At 51.8% G+C, this 22,085-nt stretch overlaps 2 protein-coding genes across 8 annotated transcripts in view; one reads left to right on the forward strand and one right to left on the reverse strand.

Annotated features, from left to right (window-relative positions):
* Positions 1 to 5,688, reverse strand: part of pnpla7b (patatin-like phospholipase domain containing 7b) — a 354,575-nt gene extending 348,887 nt beyond the window's left edge. For all 5 annotated transcript variants that reach the window (XM_070862864.1, XM_070862865.1, XM_070862863.1 and 2 more), the window contains exon 1: positions 5,541 to 5,688. In XM_070862864.1, the coding sequence (XP_070718965.1) occupies positions 5,541 to 5,583 (43 nt within the window). In that variant the 5' untranslated portion in view covers positions 5,584 to 5,688. The remainder of the gene's footprint in view (positions 1 to 5,540) is intronic.
* Positions 5,689 to 5,778: 90 nt separating this feature from the next.
* On the forward strand, positions 5,779 to 21,148 carry mrpl41 (mitochondrial ribosomal protein L41). 3 transcript variants are annotated; one of them, XM_070862867.1, is made up of 2 exons: positions 5,779 to 5,854; positions 20,464 to 21,148. In XM_070862867.1, exon 2 carries the CDS (start codon positions 20,480 to 20,482, stop codon positions 20,885 to 20,887), a length of 408 nt encoding a protein of 135 aa, XP_070718968.1. In that variant the 5' UTR covers positions 5,779 to 5,854; positions 20,464 to 20,479; the 3' UTR covers positions 20,888 to 21,148. The 3 variants fall into 3 exon arrangements, with proteins under 3 accessions (XP_070718968.1, XP_070718970.1, XP_070718969.1); XM_070862869.1 differs by having other exon boundaries at positions 5,810 to 5,854; positions 20,468 to 21,148; XM_070862868.1 differs by lacking the exon at positions 5,779 to 5,854 and adding an exon at positions 16,941 to 17,208.
* The last annotated feature ends 937 nt before the right edge of the window (positions 21,149 to 22,085 follow it).

Genomic DNA, 22,085 nt, shown 5'->3' on the forward strand with positions numbered 1-22,085 from the left:
CTAAAGTAAATGTTGATCCCTTAGAGGACGAGACCGGGGAATTAGTAATGGGGGACATGGAGACGCCAGAAACTCTGAACAAATATTTTGTATCAGTCACTAACAATATTCCAACAGTGGATAGTCAAGAGGCTATGGGGGGGGGGGGGGGGCGACTTAACACAATCACAATCACTAGGGAGGTGGTACTCAGTAAGATAATGGGACTAAAGGCAGATAAATCTCCTGGACCTGATGGCTTGCATCCTAGGGATTTAAGAGAAGGAGCGGCAGGGATTGTGGATGCTTTGGTTGTAATTTACCAAAATTCCCTGGATTCTGGGGAGGTCCCAGCAGATTGGAAAACTGCAAATGTAACATCCCTAATTAAAAAAGGAGGCAGACAAAAAGTAGGAAACTATAGATCAGTTAATCTAACATCTGTGGTTGGGAAAATGTTGGAGTCCATTATTAAAGAATCAGTAACAGGACATTTGAAAAAGCAAAATTCAGTCAGGCAGAATCAACATGAATTTATGAAGGGGAAGTCATGTTTGACAAATTTGTTGTAATTCTTTGAGGATGTAACAAACAGGGTGGATAAAGGGGAACCAGTGGATGTGGTGGATTTGGACTTCCAGTAGTCATTTGACAAGGTGTCACATAAAAGGTTACTGCACAAGATAAAGGTTCACAGGGTTGGGGGTAATATATTAGCATGGATAGAGGATTGGCTAACTAATAGAGAACAGAGAGTCAGGATAAATGGCTCATTCTCTGGTTGGCAATCAGTAACTAGTAGGGTGCCACTGGGATCAGTGCTGGGACCCCAACTATTTACAATCTACATTAACAATTTGGAAGAAGGGACTGAGTGTAACGTAGCCAAGTTTGTGGATGATACAAAGATGGGAGGAAAAGCAATTTGTGAGGAGGACACAAAAAATCTGCAAAAGGACAAAGACAGGCTAAGTGAGTGGGCAAAAATTTGGCAGATGGAGTATAACGTTGGAAAGTGTGAGGTCATGCACTTTGGCAGAAAAAAAACAAAGAGCAAGTTATTATTTAAAGGAAAAAGATTGCAAAGTGCCACAGTACAGCGGGACCTGGGGGTACTTGTGCATGAAACACAAAAGGATAATATGCAGGGACAGCAAGTGATCAGGAAGGTCAATGGTATCTTGGCCTTTATTGCAAAGGGGATGGAGTATAAAAGCAGGGAAAGTCTTGCTACAGCTATACAAGGTATTAGTGAGGCCACTGTGTGCAGTTTCGGTTTCCATATTTACGAAAGGATATACTTGCTTTGGAGGCAGTTCAGAGAAGGTTCACTAGGTTGATTCCAGTGATGAGGGGATTGACTTATGAGGAAAGGTTGAGTAGGTTGGGCCTCTACTCATTGGAATTCAGAAGAATGAGAGGTGATCTTATCGAAACGTATAAGATTATGAGGAGGCTTGACAAGGTGGATGCAGAGAGGACGTTTCCACTGATGGGGGAAGACTAGAACTAGAGGTCATGATCTTAGAATAAGGGGCCGCCCATTTAAAACAGAGATGAGGAGAAATTTCTTCCCTCAGAGGGTTGTAAATCTGTGGAATTCGCTGTCTCAGAGAGCTGTGGAGCTGGGACATTGAATAAATTTAAGACAGAAATAGACAGTTTCTTAAACGATAAGGGGATAATGGGTTATGGGGAGCAGGCGGGGAAGTGGAGCTGAGTCCATGATCAGATCAGCCATGATCTTATTGAATGGCGGAGCAGGCTCAAGGGGCCGTGTGGCCTACTCCAGTTCCTATTTCTTATGTTCTTATGATTGGGCCAACATAGGATGCCAAGGGAAGCACAGAGGGAAGCTGTCGGCTTATCCAGGAGGGAGTCAAGCCTGGGACAGTGGCAAGTGCGTAGGAAGGTCAAAAAGTAATGAAGGATCAGGGAAGGGATTTGGGAGAGCAGCGTATCTGAGAGAGGAGTGATGAAAGGAAGCATGACAACAGGAGAGATTTGTCAGGGAGGAATAAGCAGAATATGAAAGAGGGGAAAAGTGGAAAACGGCTCAGGTTGGGAGCGGCAGCCAATGTGCGCAATCAAATGGATATGGGAAAAGCTCAGGTTACATGGGTCTGTTTAAATGTAGCAGTTAATGGGATACAACAGTAGGGAGACCAGGGTCAAAGTCAGAGGTTCCATGGAAGGACAAAGCCGACACGAACAGGATGGGGGCGGCTCAGAGCATCGACGAACCGCTGTCCAAAGCAGGCAAGGGAGACCCAGAAGCTGTTTGAAGTGTAGAGAATTCGAGGATGTGCTGCAGGAAGGCGAGTCGGTAACGGTGCAGAAAGAATATGGCACGTTGACATAAGTTTGTGGATCGTGATAGATCACCATAAAATGTCCCAAGAGATTTCACAGGTGTGTTACAGGACAAATATTTTGACACCAAGCCACACAAGGAAAAATTACGGTAGATGGCCAAAAGCTTGGTCAAAGAGGTAGGTTTTAAGGAGCATCTTAAAAAGGAAGAAAGAGAGGCGGAGAGGTTTAGGCAGTGAATTCCAGAGCTTAGAACCTAGGCAACAGAAGGCACAGCCATCAATGGTTGAGCGATTATAATCATGGATGCTCAAGGGGGCAGAATTAGAGGAGCACAGATATATCCAGGGGGGGGGGGGGGGCGGGCACTGCAGGAGATTACAGAGATAGGGACGGACAAGGCCATAAAGAGATTTGAAAACAAGGATGAGAATTTTGAAATCGCGGCATTGCTTAACCGGGAACCAACGTAGGTCAGCAAACACAGGGGTGATGGGTGAGCGGAACATGGCGCGAGTTAGGACACAGGCAGCCGAGTTTTGGATCACCTCTAGTTTACGTAGGGTAGAATGTGGGAGGTCAGCCAGGAGTGCATTGGAATAGTCAAGCCTCGAGGTAACGAAGAAATGGTTGAGGGCTTCAGCAGTGGATGAGCTGAGGCAAGGGCGGAGATGGGGGATGTTATGGAGGTTATGCCGCAGATATGAAGTCAGAAGCTCATTTCAGGGTCAAGGTTGCGAACAGTGTGGTTCACAGCCTCAGACAGATGATAGACAGAGAGAGGGATGGAGTCACTGGCTAGGAAACGAAGTTTGTGGCGGGAACTGAAAACAATGGCTTCGATCGTACCAAAATGTCTGCTCATCCAGAACTGGATGTCAGACAAGCAGTCTGACAATTTAGAGACTGTGGAGGGGTCGAGAGAGGTGGTAGTTGAGGTAGCGCTGGCCATTGTCAGTATATGTGTGGAAACTGATGCTGTGTTTTCGGATGGTGTCACCGAGGGGCAGCATGTCGATGAGAAATAGGAGGGGGCCAAGGATAGATACTTGGGAGACCCTGGAGGTAACGATGTGCACTGAGAAGGGAAGCCATTCCAGGCTATGATGAGATAAGAACAGAATTTCAGACCCATTGGGCTGGAATTTGCAGTGCGTGTAATAACAAACTAACAGCATTTGCCATTATTACCCCTTTTGAAACTGGCCGCTACTTCAGACGCAGCCTAATGCATAAATCCTGAAGTTGACGTCACCCCCCGCCCCCTCCCCCCTCATTGCCAGTAATCAGTATCAGCAAAACTGACAAAAACTTAAGCTTTTCCAGAGTAATATCGCTGTTAAATACCCCATTAAATGTTAGGCCTTGTTGGATTAGGTTTAACTTGGGTTTTAACAGCTTATTTACTGCTCAAACAGTATGGCCCTGAAAAACTAATTTTAATTTTATGGAGTGTCAAATTTCTCCATGATGATAAAAATTGCAATTGTTAAGAAACTTTTAAAAACATCTTTTTAAAAAAGTTTGTTCATGATATTGCAGATGCTACTGTATCCCCATGCAAGAGCCCCAATCGTTACTTTGCTCTCTGTAACATTTAAGAAGTCCGGGTAAAAGCAGCTTCTCATGTCCTGCTTCCCTGTCAATGAGAATTCTACAATGTCACTGGCTGCTTAGATAGCTTTTTGACATCGCAACAGATCGCACTAGGGATTCCCCACTACACTTCACTCAAATCACTTGGGTGTCGAAAACGGCAAACTTCTCGCCAACGAGATTGCAAGATCTCTGTGGCAGCTTTCTTCGGCCCCAGTGGCAAAGGCCTTTGCTTTGCCGCTGACCTCAAATTTCAGGCCAATATGTTCAATTGAAACCCTATTCACAATACTGAATACTTGAGGCTGAAAACTGTTCTCAAAGCTGCAGATACTGTTCAGTAAAACCACCGCAAGACAGGACAGCCACAAAAGCAACACAATGACTACATCCCTAACCAGCTCTCAAATTCTTGGCTTTATAAAAATAATTGAAAATTAGTTTCCCAACATACCTGAACTGTTGAGTGGAGTTGTGCTCAGAAAAAAGCTCAAACAGAGCCTGAGGCTGTGCACTTTGAATTCAACCACACCCACAAAAGGGACCGACAACCTTATCAGCGTATATGCTGAGGCATATCTCAGAACAGCCAATCAATGAAGCTCTTGCAAGGCTACCATCCTGTATAAGTGTACAGGCAGAAATGTGAATAAATCTGGTGGAGGTCAGGATATGCTTTGTGTTCATTCTCTATGCTAAACTTAGCTGTTATATGACAGTAGTTGTATGCTACTGATCAGAATGTTAATCTGCCTCCCACATTCAGGGGCTCTTACATTGTGTAAAGTCAGAGGACATCCTCATAGGACAGCTCCTGGGCCTGACCAAGGTGGCCAATAACAGGTCCAGGCAGCAAGTGGGTCATTCCATCCGACAGCCTGTCTCTTTTCTGCAGCCATGTTTGCCCCCGGGTGTACCTGGAAGATGGAGCACGTGGTGCCCACCTGAGGCCTTCCGCAACCAGTGACACCGGAGGGTCTGGAGTGCTTCATCACCCCCCCCCAAATAGAATTTTATTTTGATTTGTCAAGTTTACGTTTTTGTTACACTTTTATTGGTTGTGCCCCTTTAAAAGGGGGGGGGGCACCAGTCACTGAAATTAACTAACAAGAGGTTGCAACGTGTACCTGTCTGCAGCTGCTTGCTTGGATGCCAATAACGGGGCATTTTTATCTAAATGCATCCATACACAACTGCAACGCCCACTTTATCTCCAGGTGTACCATTACTGGTGAGGGAGTCTGTACCCGCAGCGCACCGGTACCGGGGGGAGTCTGTACCCGGGCACACCGGTACCGAGGGGAGTGCATACCCGGGGGCAGTCTGTACCCGCAGCGCACCGGTACCGAGGGGAGTGCATACCCGGGAGCACCGTTACTAGGGGAGTGGGGAGTTCATACCGGGGAGCACCGTTACTCGGGGAGTGGGGAGTTCATACCCGGGAGCACCGTTACTCGGGGAGTGGGGAGTTCATACCCGGGAGCACCGTTACTAGGGGAGTGGGGAGTTCATACCGGGGAGCACCGTTACTCGGGGAGTGGGGAGTTCATACCGGGGAGCACCGTTACTCGGGGAGTGGGGAGTTCATACCCGGGAGCACCGTTAACGGGCTGCGGCCCCCAGTTTAGAATGAACCGGCCGCGATTCGGTACCTGGGTCGATCATTGTCTCTGGATCTGGCGGCCCAGTGTCCATGGCCGCTGGGCGATCCCCGCTCGATCACGCTCTCTCTCTCCCTCAGCCTGGGCCTGCCCCGGAGCCCCGCTCCGCCTCCCTCTGACCCAACACAGCCACTTGTTGTGCTGCGCGGCCAGGCGCCCCTGTGATAGGCCAGCGGGCGGGGCCGCGGCAGCAAGCGGGGCGGCGATTGGGCGCGCGCGGGGGAACCAATGGCAGCGCGCCTTGTTGGGCGGTGTAGGTCGGGGGGCGTCAGTGGAGCCGCGAGGACGAAGGGCTGCGAGGGAAGGTGAGGGGTGTAAGACCGCGGTGGGGATTGAGCTATGGCGTCGCGGGAAGGACACGCGCCGTTTCCTTGGTTGCCCCGAGCGCGAGCTGCATCACGATCAGACAATTCTCCCCCTCCCCACCCCCGGATCCGCCCCCTTCCCACCACCCCTCCTCTCCCCAGACCCCGGATCCTCCCCCGGGCCCCGGACCCCGGACCCCGGACCCGCCCCCTCCTCACCCCCGGGCCCCAGATTCGCCCCCTGGGGTAGATAGGACCTGTACCAGTCAGACAGGTTACAACTCAACAGAGACGGGACCAATGTTCTCGCGGGTGGTTTTGATAGTGCGGTTGGGAGGGGGATGGGAACCCAGGAGAGGGCTCTGAGCTAGTTAGAGTGGGTGAGAGCTCAGATGAACAGGACCCCCAAGAAAGGATGCAAAAGGCAGGAGGCAACAGAGCAGAGTAGCACTGGGGTAAGTGTAAACCACAAGGTGATAGGAAGGGACAATATGTATTAATATAAAGGGGCTGCAGGAGGGGTCAAAACTAAAAATCATGGTTTAAAAACTAGTATTAAAACACTTTACCTAAACGCACGCAGCATTCGAAACAAAGTAAATGAGTTGACGGCACAAATCATTACAAATGGGTATGATTTGGTGGCCATTACTGAAACGTGGTTGCAGGGTGGCCAAGACTGGGAATTAAACATACAGGGGTATCTGACAATTTGGAAAGATAGACAAGAAGGGAAAAGAGGTGGACTAGCTCTGTTAATAAAGGATGATATCAGGGCAGTTGTGAGAGACGATATTGGCTCCAATGAACAAAATGTTTAATCATTGTGGGTGGAGATTAGAGATAGTAAGGGGAAAAAGTCACTGGTGGGCGTAGTTTATAGGCCCCCAAATAATAACTTCACGGTGGGGCGGACAATAATCAAGGGAATAATGGAGGCATGTGAAAAAGGAACGGCAGTAATCATGGGGGATTTTAACCTACATATCGATTGATAAAATCAAATCGCACGGGGTAGCCTTGAGGAGGAATTCATAGAATGCATACGGGATTGTTTCTTAGAACATTATGTTACAGAACCTACAAGGGAGCAAGCTATCTTAGATCTGGTCCTGTGTAATGAGACAGGAATAGTAAACGATCTAGTAAAAGATCCTCTCGGAATGAGTGATCACAGTATGGCTGAATTTGTAATACAGATTGAAGGTGAGGAAGTAGTGTCTCAAACGAGTGCACTATGCTTAAACTAAGGGGACCACTGTGGGATGAGGGCAGAGTTGGCTAAAGTACACTGGGAACACAGACGAAACGGTGGCACAATTGAGGAACAGTGGAGGACTTTTAAGGAGCTCTTTCATAGTGCTCAACAAAAATATATGGGAAGGGAGGACCTTGAGACAATCACTGTCACTAGGAGGGTAGTGCTGGACAGGCTAATGGATCTCAAGGTAGACAAGTCCCCTGGTCTTGATGAAATGCATCCCAGGGTATTAAAAGAGATGGCGGAAGTTATAGCAGATGCATTCGTTATAATCCACCAAAATTCTCTGGACTCTGGGGAGGTACCATCGAATTGGAAAGCAGCTAATGTAACGCCTCTGTTTAAAAAAGGGGGCAGACAAAAGGCAGGTAACTATAGGCCGGTTAGTTTAACATCTGTAGTGGGGAAATGCTTGAAGCTATCATTAAGGAAGAAATAGCGGGACATCTAGATAGGAATAGTGCAATCAAGCAGAGGCAGCATGGATTCATGAAGGGGAAATCATGTTTAACTAATTTACTGGAATTCTTTGAGGATATAACGAGCATGGTGGATAGAGGTGTACCGATGGATGTGGTGTATTTAGATTTCCAAAAGGTATTCGATAAGGTGCCACACAAAAGGTTACTGCAGAAGATAAAGGTACGCGGAGTCAGAGGAAATGTATTAGCATGGATCGAGAATTGGCTGGCGAACAGAAAGCAGAGAATCGGGATAAATGGGTCCTTTTCGGGTTGGAAATCGGTGGTTAGTGGTGTGCCACAGGGATCGGTGCTGGGACCACAACTGTTTACAATATACATAGATGATCTGGAAGAGAGGATAGAGTGTAGTGTAACAAAATTTGCAGATGACACAAAGATTAGTGGGAAAGCGGGTTGTGTAGAGGACAGAGAGAGGCTGCAAAGAGATTTAGATAGGTTAAGCGAATGGGCTAAGGTTTGGCAGATGGAATACAATGTCGGAAAGTGTGAGGTCATCCACCTTGGGGGAAAAAAACAGTGAAAGGGAATATTATTTGAATGGGGAGAAATTACAACATGCTGCGGTGCAGAGGGACCTGGGGGTCCTTGTGCATGAAACTCTTTTTGGGAGTAAACAAAAAACATTAAACCGTGCCCCCCCGATCTGGGGGAAACACCAACCATTTACAAGGCTTTTTTTTTTCCTCCAAGTGCCCCCTATAAAAGGGGAGGGGGACACTAAAAGCACCGGCAATTAAAACAGATTAATTTAAAAACATAAAATCAAATTAAAATTTGGTTGCCGGGCGTGATGATGCACTCCAGTCCCTCCGGTGCCCACCTCTCGCGGAAGGCCGCGAGCGTACCGGTGGACACCGCATGCTCCATCTCCAAGGACACCCTGGATCGGATGTATGCGCGGAAGAGAAGCAGGCAGTCTAGCTGAACGACCCCCTCGACCGCCTGCTGCCTGGACCGGCTGATGGCCCCCTTGGCCGAGCCCAGGAGCAGTCCTACGAGGAGGCCCTCGGACCTACCCGCTCCCCTCCGCACAGGGTGCCCGAAGATCAGGAGTGTGGGACTGAAGTGCAGCCAGAATTTCAGGAGCAGCCCCTTTAAATAATAAAACAGGGGCTGCAACCTCGTGCACTCAATAAAAACATGGAACATGGACTCTTCCAGACCGCAGAAATTGCAGGCGGCCTGGGAGCCCGTGAACCGGCTTAAAAATTTATTGCACGGCACTGCTCCGTGCACCACCCTCCAGGCCAAGTCCCCGACAAATAGTGGGAGGACCCCTGCGTAGAGTGCCCTCCATCGGGGACCCCCGCCTCCTCCAGACGGCATGATGGTACGCCATGGCGTGTCCGGACGGCAGGCGAGGATGGCATTGTTGAGAGTGTGCGGGAGCAGCCCGTACAGGAAACCTCTCCGCGCGGAACTGAAAGGCATGGAGGCGATTTCCCCGAGGCGGCTCAAGTTGTGAGGCACCGGCCCCCGAGGGAGGTTCTGGGGTTTGGCGCCGATGAGGAATTCCGTCCGGACGGGGGTCAGTTCGGACGGGATCTCCCCACGTGCTTGAGCCTCCTCGATGCACCTAACGGAGTCGGGGCCCAGAGCTCTTTTTAGCGACTCGATGGCATCGGCCGCGTGGCGGACGTTGGCGTGTCTGGCGCCATCCAGCCCGCTCCTCCGCCATCAAGCAGGTCCCTGACCCTGGTCACCTCACCAGCCACAGCCCTCTCGTCCGACCGCCACCAAAACCTCGGTCGTGGAGGTACGGATTCCCGAGCAGCGGCTCCTGCAGGACGACCGCCACTCCAGCCGGTGGAGAGCTGCGCTTGGTGGAGACTTTGTTCCAGACCCTGATGAGTTCCTTGTAAAAGACAGGCAGCTCCCGGAGGGCGGTCCTGACGCTCCCCACACTCACAAACAGGAGCTGCGTGTCGTAGTTGAGGCCGTGCTGCTGGCGGAAGAAATACATCGCCAGAGCACGCCACCTAGGAGGGGGCTCAAAGTAAAGGTATCTCTGCAGGGTCTGAAGACGGAAAGTCGCGAGCTGGGCGCTGACGCACACCAACGACTGACCGCCCTCCCCAAGCGGGAGACTTAAGACCGCGGCAGAGACCCAGTGCTTCCTGTTGTTCCAGAAGAAGTCCACCAGCTTCTTCTGTATCTTGGCGACAAAAGCAGGGGGAGGGGTCAAAGTGACCAGCCGGTACCACAACATGGCGGCCACCAGCTGGTTTATGATTAGCGCTCGACTCCTGTAGGACAGCACTCGGAGCAGTCCTGTCCAGCGCCCTAGGCGAGCGGCGACCTTGGCCTCCAGCTCCTGCCAGTTCGCCGGCCAGGCTTCTTCGTCGGGGCTAAGGTAGACTCCCAGATAGAGGAGATGGGTCGTGCTCCAGGCAAAAGGCCTGAGCTCCTCCGGCAGGGAGTCCACCCGCCACTGACCCACGAGGAGTCCGGAACATTTCTCCCAGTTGATTCTGGCGGAGGATGTGGCCGAGTAAATCTCCTGGCACTCACGCATCCTCCGCAGGTCAGCGGGATCCTCTACCGCGAGGAGCACGTCATCGGCATAAGCCGAGAGGACGACTTCCACGCCCGGCCCTTGCAGAGCCAGTCCCGTCAACCTCGTCCGCAGGAGGCGCAGGAAAGGCTCCACGCAGACGGCATATAACTGGCCGGACATGGGGCATCCCTGGCGCACCCCTCTCCCAAAACGAAGGGGCGCCGTCAAGGACCCGTTAACCTTAATCAGACACTCCGCGGCGGCGTACAAAAGTCGAATCCGGGCGACGAAATGCGTCCCGAACCCTAAAGCGCGCAGAGTTCCGAGCAGATAGTCGTGATCCACCCTGTCGAACGCCTTCTCTTGGTCGAGGGATAGGAAGGCGACCGACAGACCAGCCTCCTGGGAATAATGGATGAGGTCCCGGACCAGATGGATGTTATCGTGGATTGTCCGGCCCGGGACCATGTAGGACTGGTCGGGGTGGATCATGTGGTCCAGCACGGCGCCAAGGCGAGCAGACATCGCCCTGGCGAAGATTTTGTAGTCCGTGCTGAGGAGGGAGACCGGGCGCCAGTTCTTAAGGAGGCGGAGATCGCCCTTCTTAGGCAGCAGGACGATGACTGCCGTGCGCCAAGAGAGGGGCATCTCCCCGGTCACCAGACTTTCCCCCAGGACCCGTGCGTAGTCGCCCCCCAGGACGTCCCAGAACGCCCTGTGGAACTCCACGGTCAGCCCATCCAGCCCCGGGGCTTTTCCCCTTGAGAGCCGGTCAGCTCCGCCAGGCTTAGCGGAGCTTCCAGATTTTCGGCGCCCTCCGGGCTGACCTTCAGCAGGTCCTCCCACAAAACTCTACGCGCTTCCTCGCTGGACGGCTCCGGAGAGAACAGGGCCCCGTAATATTCACGGGCCCTGTTGTTGACGCCCTCCGGATCCGAGACAAGAGAGCCGTCAAGAGCTGCTTACGGACACTCTGCCTTTTTTCCAGCGAGTAGAAGAAGGGGGAGCCGCGGTCCAGATCCCGCAGGAACCGGATCCGCGACCTCACGAACGCGCCTCGGGACCCGACGAGCTGCAGGTCCTTCAGCGTGGCCTTCTTCGCTTCGTACACCGTCCGCAGGGCCGGGTCCCCGACGACTTGACCGAGACGGGACTCCAGGTCGAGCACCTCTTTTTCTAGGCGCCCAGCCTCTTGGTCGACCCCCTTGCGTACTCTTGACAGAAGACGCGGACGTGAGCCTTGCCCACGTCCCACCATAGCCTCAAGGAGGGGAAGCCCCCCTGCTTCCTTCTCCAGTCGGACCAGAAACGACGGAACGAGTCCTGGAACCGCACGTCCTCCAGCAGCTGGTTGTTAAAATGCCAGTACGCGGACCCCGTCCTCGCGCGGAGCGAAGCGAGCTCCGCCCACACCAGGTGGTGGTCCAAACACGGCACTGGCCGCATGGAGGCCGCCGGGACGCAGGAAACGTACGCCCGAGACACGTAAAGGCGGTCGACTCTGGACCATCCTACTCCAGGCCTCACCCAAGTAAAGGCGCTGGAGTCGGGATGGAAATTTCGCCAGGCGTCCACCAAGTCGAAGGACCCGACCAGGTCCCTCAACTTCTCCATCGCCGTCATGCTCTGTGGGGCACCGGAGCGGTCCCTCGCCTCGAGGGTGCAATTAAAATCCCCCCCCGAGGACAATGCAGTCGTCGACGGAGCCAAGAAGAGCGAACGCCTCTTCGAAGAAGCGCGTCTGCTGCGGGCCGGGCTGAGGGGCGTACACGTTCACGAGATGGAGCGGCACGTCACCTAGGCGAACCGTTACGTGCAGCAAGCGGCCTGGCACGGGCTCCTCGACCCCCAAGATCTCCGGCTGAAAATGCGGGGCCAGCAAGATGGCCACCCCACCTGAAGTGGCGGTGAGGTGGCTCATGCGGACCTCTCCTTGCCATTCCAGGAGCCACGTGGCTTCGTCTCCCGGAACGGTGTGGGTTTCTTGCAGGAAGCACGCCGCATATTTCCCCTCCCGCAGGAGCGAAAAATTGTTAAATCTACGGCGTGCCTCTGCCGCCGTTGATGTTGAGGCTGGCTATGGTTATCTTCATGGCAAAAGCATAGTGCAACCTCTACCTAACCTATTGTGGGGGGGGGGAGTGGAGTCGTTTGTTGACCTCCACTCCTTCAGCAGCCCAGCGAGGAACTTTTTGAGCCGGCGCAGCTCAAGGCCTTGCGCCTTTGATAAGGGCCCGCCCGCGGCCAAGGTTTTAGCGGCGGCGCGGACGGAAGCGATGAGCAACACTGGCTCAGACCATCTTTCCAGGGCCAGACGGGCTTGGTCGCGGCGACCCCGGCACTGGACCAAAAAGTCCCGGAGTTCCTTTGCAGGAATGAGGAGGGCCTCAGCGGCGGACGCGAGCAGATCCACCGCCTCACTGGCGGTGGACTCTAGATCTTCTCCCACGTCCCCCACCGAGTCCCCGTCCTCCCCCGGGAGGTCACCGTCAGCAGCCGGCCCGTCGACCGCACGAGATACGGCAAACGGCCCGGCCGCTCCATCCGGCCCTGGCTCTGCCCCGATCCCACCCCCAGGATCGTCGGCAGAGGAGTCCCCACTGGGCTCTTTTAAAAGTGGTGCTGGGTCGGGAAGCGACCCAGGAGCCGGGGAACACGGAGAGACCTGGTTTAGGAAATTCCCCAGGTCCACCAAGTCCCTCAGCTCCAAAGTAGGGGGCGAGGGTTGTTGTTCTTCCCCCTCCCCGCCGCCACCCCCTGGCCCAGCGTGTGGATGTATATTACAGTTGTCTGCAGTGTCATTTTCTGCCGAGTCGAGCAAGTCCCGGGGGAAGTCGGTTATTGGCTGGGCGGGCTCTCAGGTGCGGCCTTTTCAGCCCCGCCCGCCTCAGTCCCAGTCCCCGGCGCTCGACCCGGCGGCTACGCATTCTTCCGCTGGCCCCACGCCCCCCAGGACAGGCAAATCTTTCACGCCATCCCCGGGAGGCAGCGGCTGGGCAGCCTCGACTGCCTCACCCTCCCCGGGGACAGATTCCTGGCGCCTACGGCGCATTTTGGGGGTGCCGGTGGGGGGCGCGGGACACGCGGCGGGCACCGACTCCTCCGCGGAGGGATGTTGTTCCCCCTCCGCCTCATTGGAGCGGCGCCTCCTTTTGTTCCTGGGGGGGCGCGGAGACAGGGAGACCCCCATGTCTGCCGAGGCCTCCCGCTCCACACCCCCTTTTTCTTGTCTTGCCCGCGCCCGAACCCCTCTGCGATATTAGTCAAGGGCTCGGGCACAGGCTCAGGGCACCCCGCGCTCGCAGGTGACGGGGTTGGGCCGAGCGCGGTAAACAAATCGTCTGGCACACCGAGGGGACCCGCCTCCAGATGTTTCGCCGCCTTCCGCGCCTTCCTTCCGATCGGACACTCTCCTTCCCCCCCGCCGGAGGCCGTGAAAACAAAAGCCCCCGACGATGCCCGCGCACCCACAGCTCCCGGCACGCGGACGCTACTGGGGGGAGGGGTGACGGCGGCGCCAGCCTTGGCCGCCCTCGGTGGTTTGGCGGCCTTGGAGGCGGGGCAGTTCTTACGAACATGCCCCACCTCCCTACAGGCATGGCACCGCACGCCGTCCGACGTCCAGAAGACGCGGTAGGCAGTCCCCTCGTGCACCACATTAAAATTTCCCTCCGTCGTCTCCTCCCGCCCCAGCCGTACAAAAAGCTGGCGGCGGAAGGAGAACACGTGGCGCAGGCTGCTCTCCCTGAGGCCGAGCGGTATGGGGTTGATCCCTGACCTTACCTCCCCCAGTTGGAGTATGTGAGGGAGGAGGAGCCCAGCGGGAACAAAGGGCGGGACGTTCGATAGAATGACCCTCTGCACGGTGGCCTCGAGAGGGTCCACCGGCAGGAACGCCCCACCCACCGTGAGCCCCTTTTCAATGGCCAGGGACACCGCTCGCTCCGACCCCAGGAAGAACACAGCCTTCCCAGACATCTTGGAGGCCGCGACAATGGCCGAGGGGCCGACTACCCCAGCCATCGCCCGCACGCACTCCTCGATGCTCATTGTGGGGTGAGTGTAGCTCTTGACCCCGTGTTTCTTTGTGACAAGTCTGAAAGGTGACAGGGCAGCAGAAGGCGCAGGAGGCGCCGTGGATGTGGACGCCACCTGCGCGTATATCCTTGCTGGCCCCGCCACCGACGTGGATGGGGTCGCCATCACGGGGTCCCTTTAAGGGCTACACCCACCCCAAAGTCACAGGCCTCAATGGTCTTAAGTGGCCTCGTTTAAATATTTAACAGAGGGAGCTCTGAAAGAGGCACAACTCTCCCCTAGTTGGCAATTGGGGAGGGGCCTTGCTCCCTCTGCTCAGTTGTCTTAATTGTTTTTTTCTTTTTTCAATTGGGAGGAAGGGCTCTCAGAGAGAGAGGGGAGAGACAGAGAAAGAGAGTGGGGGGGGGTGGGAAAGAGGGAAACTGCGAGGGCAGGTCTCCCCCCACAGCAATGGGTGGGTGCACTCCCCAGATGGCAAACAAAACAGTCTTTGGGGTGGTCTTCGGGTGGGGGGAGAAGATGTCTTCGCCTGGGGCAGCTGGAGCCACACAGGTTCACACTCCCAACGATGTTAATTAGGGTGATTCAGTTTCTTCAGCCTGGTAGCTCCAGCTATCCCAGGCTAGGCAGTGGGGGAGGGGTGCTTCAGTGGTGTGTGGACCTAGCTGTAGGCAAGACCCGCACACACACTTACACACACACACACACACACACACACACACCCCGCGATGTTCCGGCCCTCGAATGGTCTTCTTTCCTCCCCCCACCGATACAACAAAGTCTTTTTGGGGAATGCACCAAAACACACCCACCTTTGGCTGAAGAAGTCTTTCCCTCCTTCCACACTGGTTGGTTGTTCTTTTTTCCCCCTCTCTCCAACTCTTTGTAGAATTAATCAAGGTGTTGCAGTCTTCTGCTCTCCTCCTCTCACTCTGGATGAATGGTAATGAAGCCCCTTCCTTCCTCCTCTTCCTGGGCTGTTTTACAGGATTCTCGAAAGGCCTTCCAGACAGGAGCAAAAGCAGGGAGGTCCTGCTGCAACTGTATAGGGTATTGGTGAGGCCGCACCTGGAGTACTGCGTGCAGTTTTGGTCTTATAACTTAAGGAAGGTTATACTAGCTTTGGATGGGGTACAGAGACGATTCACTAGGCTGATTCCAGAGATGAGGGGGTTACCTTATGATGATAGATTGAGTAGACGTGGTCTTTACTCATTGGAGTTCAGAAGGATGAGGGGTGATCTTATAGAAACATTTAAAATAATGAAAGGGATCGACAAGATAGAGGCAGAGAGGTTGTTTCCACTGATCGGGGAGACTAGAACTAGAGGGCACAGCCTCAAAATACGGGGAAGCCAATTTAAAACCGAGTTGAGAATGAATTTCTTCTCTCGGAGGGTTGTGAATCTGTGGAATTCTCTGCCCAAGGAAGCAGTTGAGGTTAGTTCATTGAATGTATTCAAATCACAAGATAGATAGATTTTTAACCAATAAGGGAATTAAGGGTTATGGGGAGCGGGCGGGTAAGTGGAGCTGAGTCCACGGCCAGATCAGCCATGATCTTGTTGAGTGGCGGAGCAGGCTCGAGGGGCTAGATGGCCTACTCCTGTTCCTAATTCTTATGTTCTTATGTCCCTCCTCACCCCCGGACTCCGGAGTCGCCCACTCCTCACCTCCGGAGCCACCCCCTCCTCACCCCCGGGCCCCGGATCCCTCGCCCCCCCCCAGGCCCCGGATCCCTCACCCCCCTGGGCCCAGGATCCGCCCCCTCCTCACCCCCGGGCCCCTGATCCGCCTCCTTCTCCAGCCCTGGACTGGCATGGCTGATCTGGATCTCGGCTCCAGATCCATTGCTCCCAACAAATCCCGTGACTGGGCTGTGGAGAGGCAAGGAGCAGCTGCAGAACCCTGTAGTTCGGCTCTGTTAACCCATGAAAAGACTTGCGTTTCCATAGCTCCTTTCTCGGCCTCGGGGCTTCCCAAAAGCACTTTACGGCCAATGAAGTACTTTTGGATTGTCACCACTGTTGTAATATAGGAAATGTGGCAGCCAATTTACGCACAGCAAGTTTCCCCAAATAACAATGTAATAATGACCAGATAATGTTTTTGTTATGTTGATTGAGGGATAAATACTGGCCAGGACACCGGGGATAACTCCCCTCCTGTTAGAAATTAGTGCCATGGGATCTTTTACGTCCACCTGAGAGGGCCGACGGGACCTCGGTTTAACGTCTGATTCGAGAGACGACACCTCTGACAGTGCAGCACTCCCTCAGTACTGCACTGGAATGTCAGCCTAGATTTTTGTGCTCTCGTCCTTGGTATGGGATCTGAACCCACAACCTTCTGACTCCGAGGCGAGGGTGCTACCCATTGAGCAACGGCTGACACCACCTCCTGACGTCACCACCATCACAGTAGCCAGTCTTCAGCCAATTCGATTCACTCCACGTGATGTCAAGAAATGGCTGAGCGCACTGGATACAGCAACGGCTCTGGGGCACGACAACATCCCGGCTGTCGTGCTGAAGATTTATGCTCCAGAATTAGATGCGCTGCTAGCCAAGCTGTTCCAGTACAGCTAGAACACTGGCATCTACCTGACAATGTGGGAAACTGCCCAGGTATGTCCTATCGACAAAAAGAGAACAAATCCAATTACCGTCCCATCAGTCTACTCTCAATCATCAGCAAAGTGATGGAAGGTGTCGTTGATAGTGCGCTCAAGCGGCACTTACTCACCAATAACCTGCTCATTGGTGCTCAGTTTGGGTTCTGTCAGGACCACTAAGCTCCAGACCTTATTACAGCCTTGATCCAAACATGGACAAAAGAGCTGAATTCTAGAGGTGAGGTGAGAGTGACTGCCCCTGAAATCAAGGCATCAAGGAGCCCAAGTAATATTGAAATCAATGCGGATCGGGGAAAACTCTCCACTGGCTGGAGTCACACCGAGCACAAAGGAAGATGATTGACCTCCAACAATTACAATCGTCTCAGCCCCAGGACATCACTTGGCCCAACCAACCATCTTCAGCAGCTTCATCAATGACCTTCCCTCCATCATAAGGTCAGTAATGGGGATGTTCGCTGATGATTGCACAATGTTCAGCTCCATTCGTAATTCCTCAGATAATGAAGCAGTCCATGCCCGCAAGCAGCAAGACCTGGATGACATTCAGGCTTGGGGTTATAAGTGGCGTGTAACATTCGTGCCACACAAGTGCCAGGCAATGACTTGCTCCAACAAGCGAGAGTCTAACCATCACCCCATGTCATTCAAAAGCATTACCATCAGCAAATCCCCCATCATCAACATCCTGGGGGTCACCTTTGGCCAGAAACATAACTGGACCAGCCAGACAAATACTGTGGCCACAAGAGCAAGTCAGTGGCTGGGTATTTTGCAACGAGTGTCTCACCTCCTGACTCCTCAAAGCCTTTCCACCATGTACAAGGCAAAAGTCAGGATTGTGATGGAATACTCTCCACTTGCCTGGATGAGTGCAGCTCCAACACTCAAGAGGCTGGACACCATCCAGGACAAAGCAGTCTGCTTGATTGGCAACCCATTCACCACCTTAAACATCCACTCCCTCTACCACCGGCGAACCGTGGCTGCAGTGTGTACCATCTACAAGATGCACTGCAGCAACTCGCCAAGGCTTCTTCAGCAGCACCTCCCAAATTCGGGACCGCTACCATCTAGAAGGACATGGGCAGCAGGCACATGGGAACACCACCACCTCCACGATCCCCTCCAAGTCGTACACCACCCTGACTTGGAAATATATTGCGTCATTGGGTCAAAATCCTGGAACTCCCTCCCTAACAGCATTGTGGGATACCTACACCACAAGTACTGCAACGATTTAAGGCGGCAGCTCACCACCACCTTCATGAGGGCAACTAGGAATGGGCAATAAATGGTGGCATTTCCAGCAACGCGCACATCCCAGGGATGGATTAAAAAAAAGTGACACTGCAGGGAGACTGGGTCACCCCAGTGTCATCAACACAAATAAGAAATTAACAAAAGTGCCCCCTTTTTAGAGGGGTACAACTAATAAAATCCAAATCATTAAAAGACAAAGATCAAGTTAAATGTTAATCCCTGTATCCGCTACACATTCCAGTCCCTGCGGTGCCCAGCTGTCGCGGAGGGCCTCCAGTGTACCGGTGGACACCACATGCTCCTCCAGGACCACCCTGCTTGGATATGTTGTGTGTCCTCGTTGTGGCACTCACATTTTATGTTGAGTTGTGCTACTCATCAAAGGTTCCTGGTCCTGACTCTTCATCTGTTATGGGCTGAACCGCCACCTGTCTAGTGACTCACTGTGTTAAAACCCACTATGACAGTTTGAGAATTGCAATTCAGTTTTTTAAAAAGCCAGTATCCGTAAGAGTGACCATAAAGCAGTCAAATTGTCATAAAAACCCAACTGGTTTATTAATGTTCTTTGGGGAAGGAAACCTGCTGTTCTTGCCCAGTCTGGCGAATGTGTCACTCCAGTCCCACACCAATGTGGTTGACTCTTAACTGCCTCCTGAAGTGGCCTAGCAAGCCATTTAGTTGTATCAAACCACTTGATACTGAAGGCGGCCCACCGACACATTCTCAAAACAGCTAGGAATGGGCAATAAATGCTGGCTATGCCAGTGTGTTGCCCACATCCAGAGAATGACTAAATTAGTGACTATTCTCCTTTGGGGATAGGCAGATAAGGCAGCTTTCAAGTTGGCTCCAATATGCCTGCTGGTTGCAAATTGGAACTGGGTGAATGCTCATGACAAATTTGGTAATTAGATACCAATATATCTAAATCTATAATATTCCAAGGGATGCTGGTACCTGGAATGACTGGGATTCAGTTCCGGATAATCTTTGCAAGCCAGTACTGTAACGGGTAGTGTGACAAGCTGGGAAAGCAGCAGGAAGCTTCCTAGTTGCCTCCACTGATTAGCTGAGTGGTTTTATCTGGCTACACTTCAGCACTACCGTTTCACACTAGTCGTGGTTCTGACCATCCTGCTTGTAAGTACTCTGTATCTAAGTAAGCAAGACGTGTCCCTACATTGAGGGAGGGTGCTCCCCTTAACAAGCAGACTGGATTTCTCCATGGATGGATTAGAGATTTGTAAGCATGGCTGATGGCTCTTTGTATGTGTCAAACACCTGGCTGACCAAAATAAAGATAGGGAGTTAAAGATATGATATCATGGTTATGTTTGCTCACCAGAATGATTCTGGAGTTAGTGGGTTGTTTTAGTAGAGGAGCAGCTGAAAAGCACTTTATATGGTCCAGCCAGATCTAGTATGGATGGCTACACCAGTTGTGCACCAAATACACTCAAGTTTGCACCCCTTGGATTTGAGGAAGTAAAGATGGGAGCCATACTGGGGACGAGACTGCGATGGAAGAGGTTTAAATGTTGCTGGGTCAAGGGCAACAGGTGGGGGCGAGGGTCTAGTTAAATGACGAATGATCCAGTAATAAAACTACCACTGAAACCTGAGTAGCTTTATTGTGCAGTATAAGAACATAAGAAATAGGAGCAGGAGTAGGCCATACGGCCCCTGGAGCCTGCTCCGCCATTCAATAAGATCGTGGTTGATCCGATCATGGACACAGGTCCACTTCCCTGCCCGCACCCCATAACCCCTTATTCCCTTATCGGTTAAGAAACTGTCTATCTCTGTCTTAATTATATTCAATGTCCCAGCTTCCACAGCTCTCTGAGGCAGCGAATTCCACAGATTTACAACCCTCTGAGAGAAGAAATTCCTCCTCATCTCAGTTTTAAATGGGCGGCCCCTTATTCTAAGATTATGCCCCCTTGTTCTAGTCTTCCCTATCAGTGGAAACATCCTCTCTGCATCCACCTTGTCAAGCCCCCTCATAATCTTATACGTTTCGATAAGATCACCTCTCAATCTAATGAACTCCAATGAGTCGAGGCCCAACCTACTCAACCTTTCAGTGTCACAATATGGGGCGGCTTTTTATAAATGGCTGTCCCAGGGTGTGCTGAATTTTTTGGAGCTGCTGGCATCCAAAGATTAATTTCTGTGACGATTGCATTTTGTTTACTTGATATCTTAAGTAACTTAATGGAGTTGCTTTCAGTGATCTTGCCCCCACTTGAGCTCCTTTTCCGTGCTCCTCTTTCAGTATGTTACTGCTGTCCCATTCCTTTCACTCGGCAATTTTTCTGTTTTCGAATTGGTAAAAAAAACAACTATTTTGGAGGCTGTTTATGAAAGTCTGCATTTACCTATAGGAGCTGTTCGGATCATCCCTAAAACCTTTATCTCTCTTAGTTAGGTGTAATCAACCATGGGATTACTATCAAATCTGGCTCGGGGCTTGGTGCGTGGAGCTGATCGGACAGCAGAACTCACAAGCAAGCGTGGACCCCGCAGTTTCTACAGACCCCGGGGAGCCAAACCAGCAGGGTTTATTACTTCCAGCGGCAAGTTTGTAAAGATCAGAAAAATGGTGCCCGAGTTTGTGGTCCCCAGTTTGGAAGGTTTTAAACTGAAACCCTATGTGTCTTACAAAGCACCGAGAGGAACAGAGCCACCCCTGACAGCCAAGAAACTCTTCACAGAAACAGTTGCTCCGCAAATAGAAAAGGACTTTCAGGAAGGGACCTTCAGCCTGAACAACCTGGAGAAATACGGCTTTGAACCGACACAAGAGGGCAAGCTCTTCCAACTGTTTCCCAAAAATTACACACGTTAATAAGAACTAGATTGTTAGGTGGGAGGGGCTTTTTCTGCACTGAATTGTGAGATATATAGGAGGTGGTAGCCATCAACGGTGTGATCTCAGTAAAACTGTGTCTGTGCTCGTCGCTACTGGATAAGTGAATCGAGTTTTGGTGGGGTGGACTGGACTGTCGGAAGAGAAGAAATGTCAAATAGTTTATACCAACAAGTTTGGTGTGCGTGGTTTTTATCATTACCACCAGATTAACCTAATTAAACCTTGTCTTTCACTACATCTCTTGCTGTGTTGTCACTACCATTTCATGGATGTGTAATGGGCATGTAAAAGTCTTGTATGAGATCCACTAGAACTATGGAAAAACAAGCATTGTACAATCAAAAATGTTATTCTTCCAAACTTGTTTTGTGGCAGGAGAGAGTATTTTGAGGTAGGTAACACTATGATGACTTATTGGTGGTCTGTTACTGGTGGTCGTAGCAATTTAAAGTGATAAACTAAAACTAGTGTACAAATAGGGTCTTGCACAATATTAAACTATAGAAGATTTAGCATGATCTTTTTGCGGCATATTGGTACTAATACATTAAACAACGTGGTAAGCGTAGCATGCTTGGGAGGAACAGATGACTTTGGACCTGTGGATTCCAAAGCTCTCCACCACTGGGGTTTTCTTGCCTCATGTCTGGGTCTGTTGTAGACTAATTGATTGCCAAGATTAGAGAACAACCCCACTATCATTGTATCATGCAACCACCAGCTTGGTGAAGACAAACTAGATGAACCATGGTCTTTCTTCATCTAGCCATTCCTATGTTGCTAAATCAGCCCAAAGATGATGTGTAGGCTTTTTAGGGACAGGCTTAACTGAACAATTGTCACAACTCTCAAACATAGTGCTGCAGTTTGTTTAGCTGATGGCCCAATGCTGTGCCCTCTGGTGCCCCCCCCCCCCCCCCCCGCCAGATCCAGAGGTCTGAGTAATTCCCTTGTGGAATGGATTTGATCACAGTGTCACACTGTCACAGTGTTGCAAAATGATTGTGTTCTCTGCGGGAACATTCTGTTCCTGCTCTCGTGATTTCATTCTAAATTAAAACTCAATGGTTTAACTGTTTAAATGTTTAGATTATTCACATTTTAAAGCCGTCAGTTTCTGGGTTTACGTATGGTCTTCTCTTTCATCTATTTGACGTCCGTTTCCTTCACTCCA

Source organism: Pristiophorus japonicus, chromosome 20 (genome assembly GCF_044704955.1).
Source record: "Pristiophorus japonicus isolate sPriJap1 chromosome 20, sPriJap1.hap1, whole genome shotgun sequence".
Classification (NCBI taxonomy): domain Eukaryota; kingdom Metazoa; phylum Chordata; class Chondrichthyes; family Pristiophoridae; genus Pristiophorus; species Pristiophorus japonicus.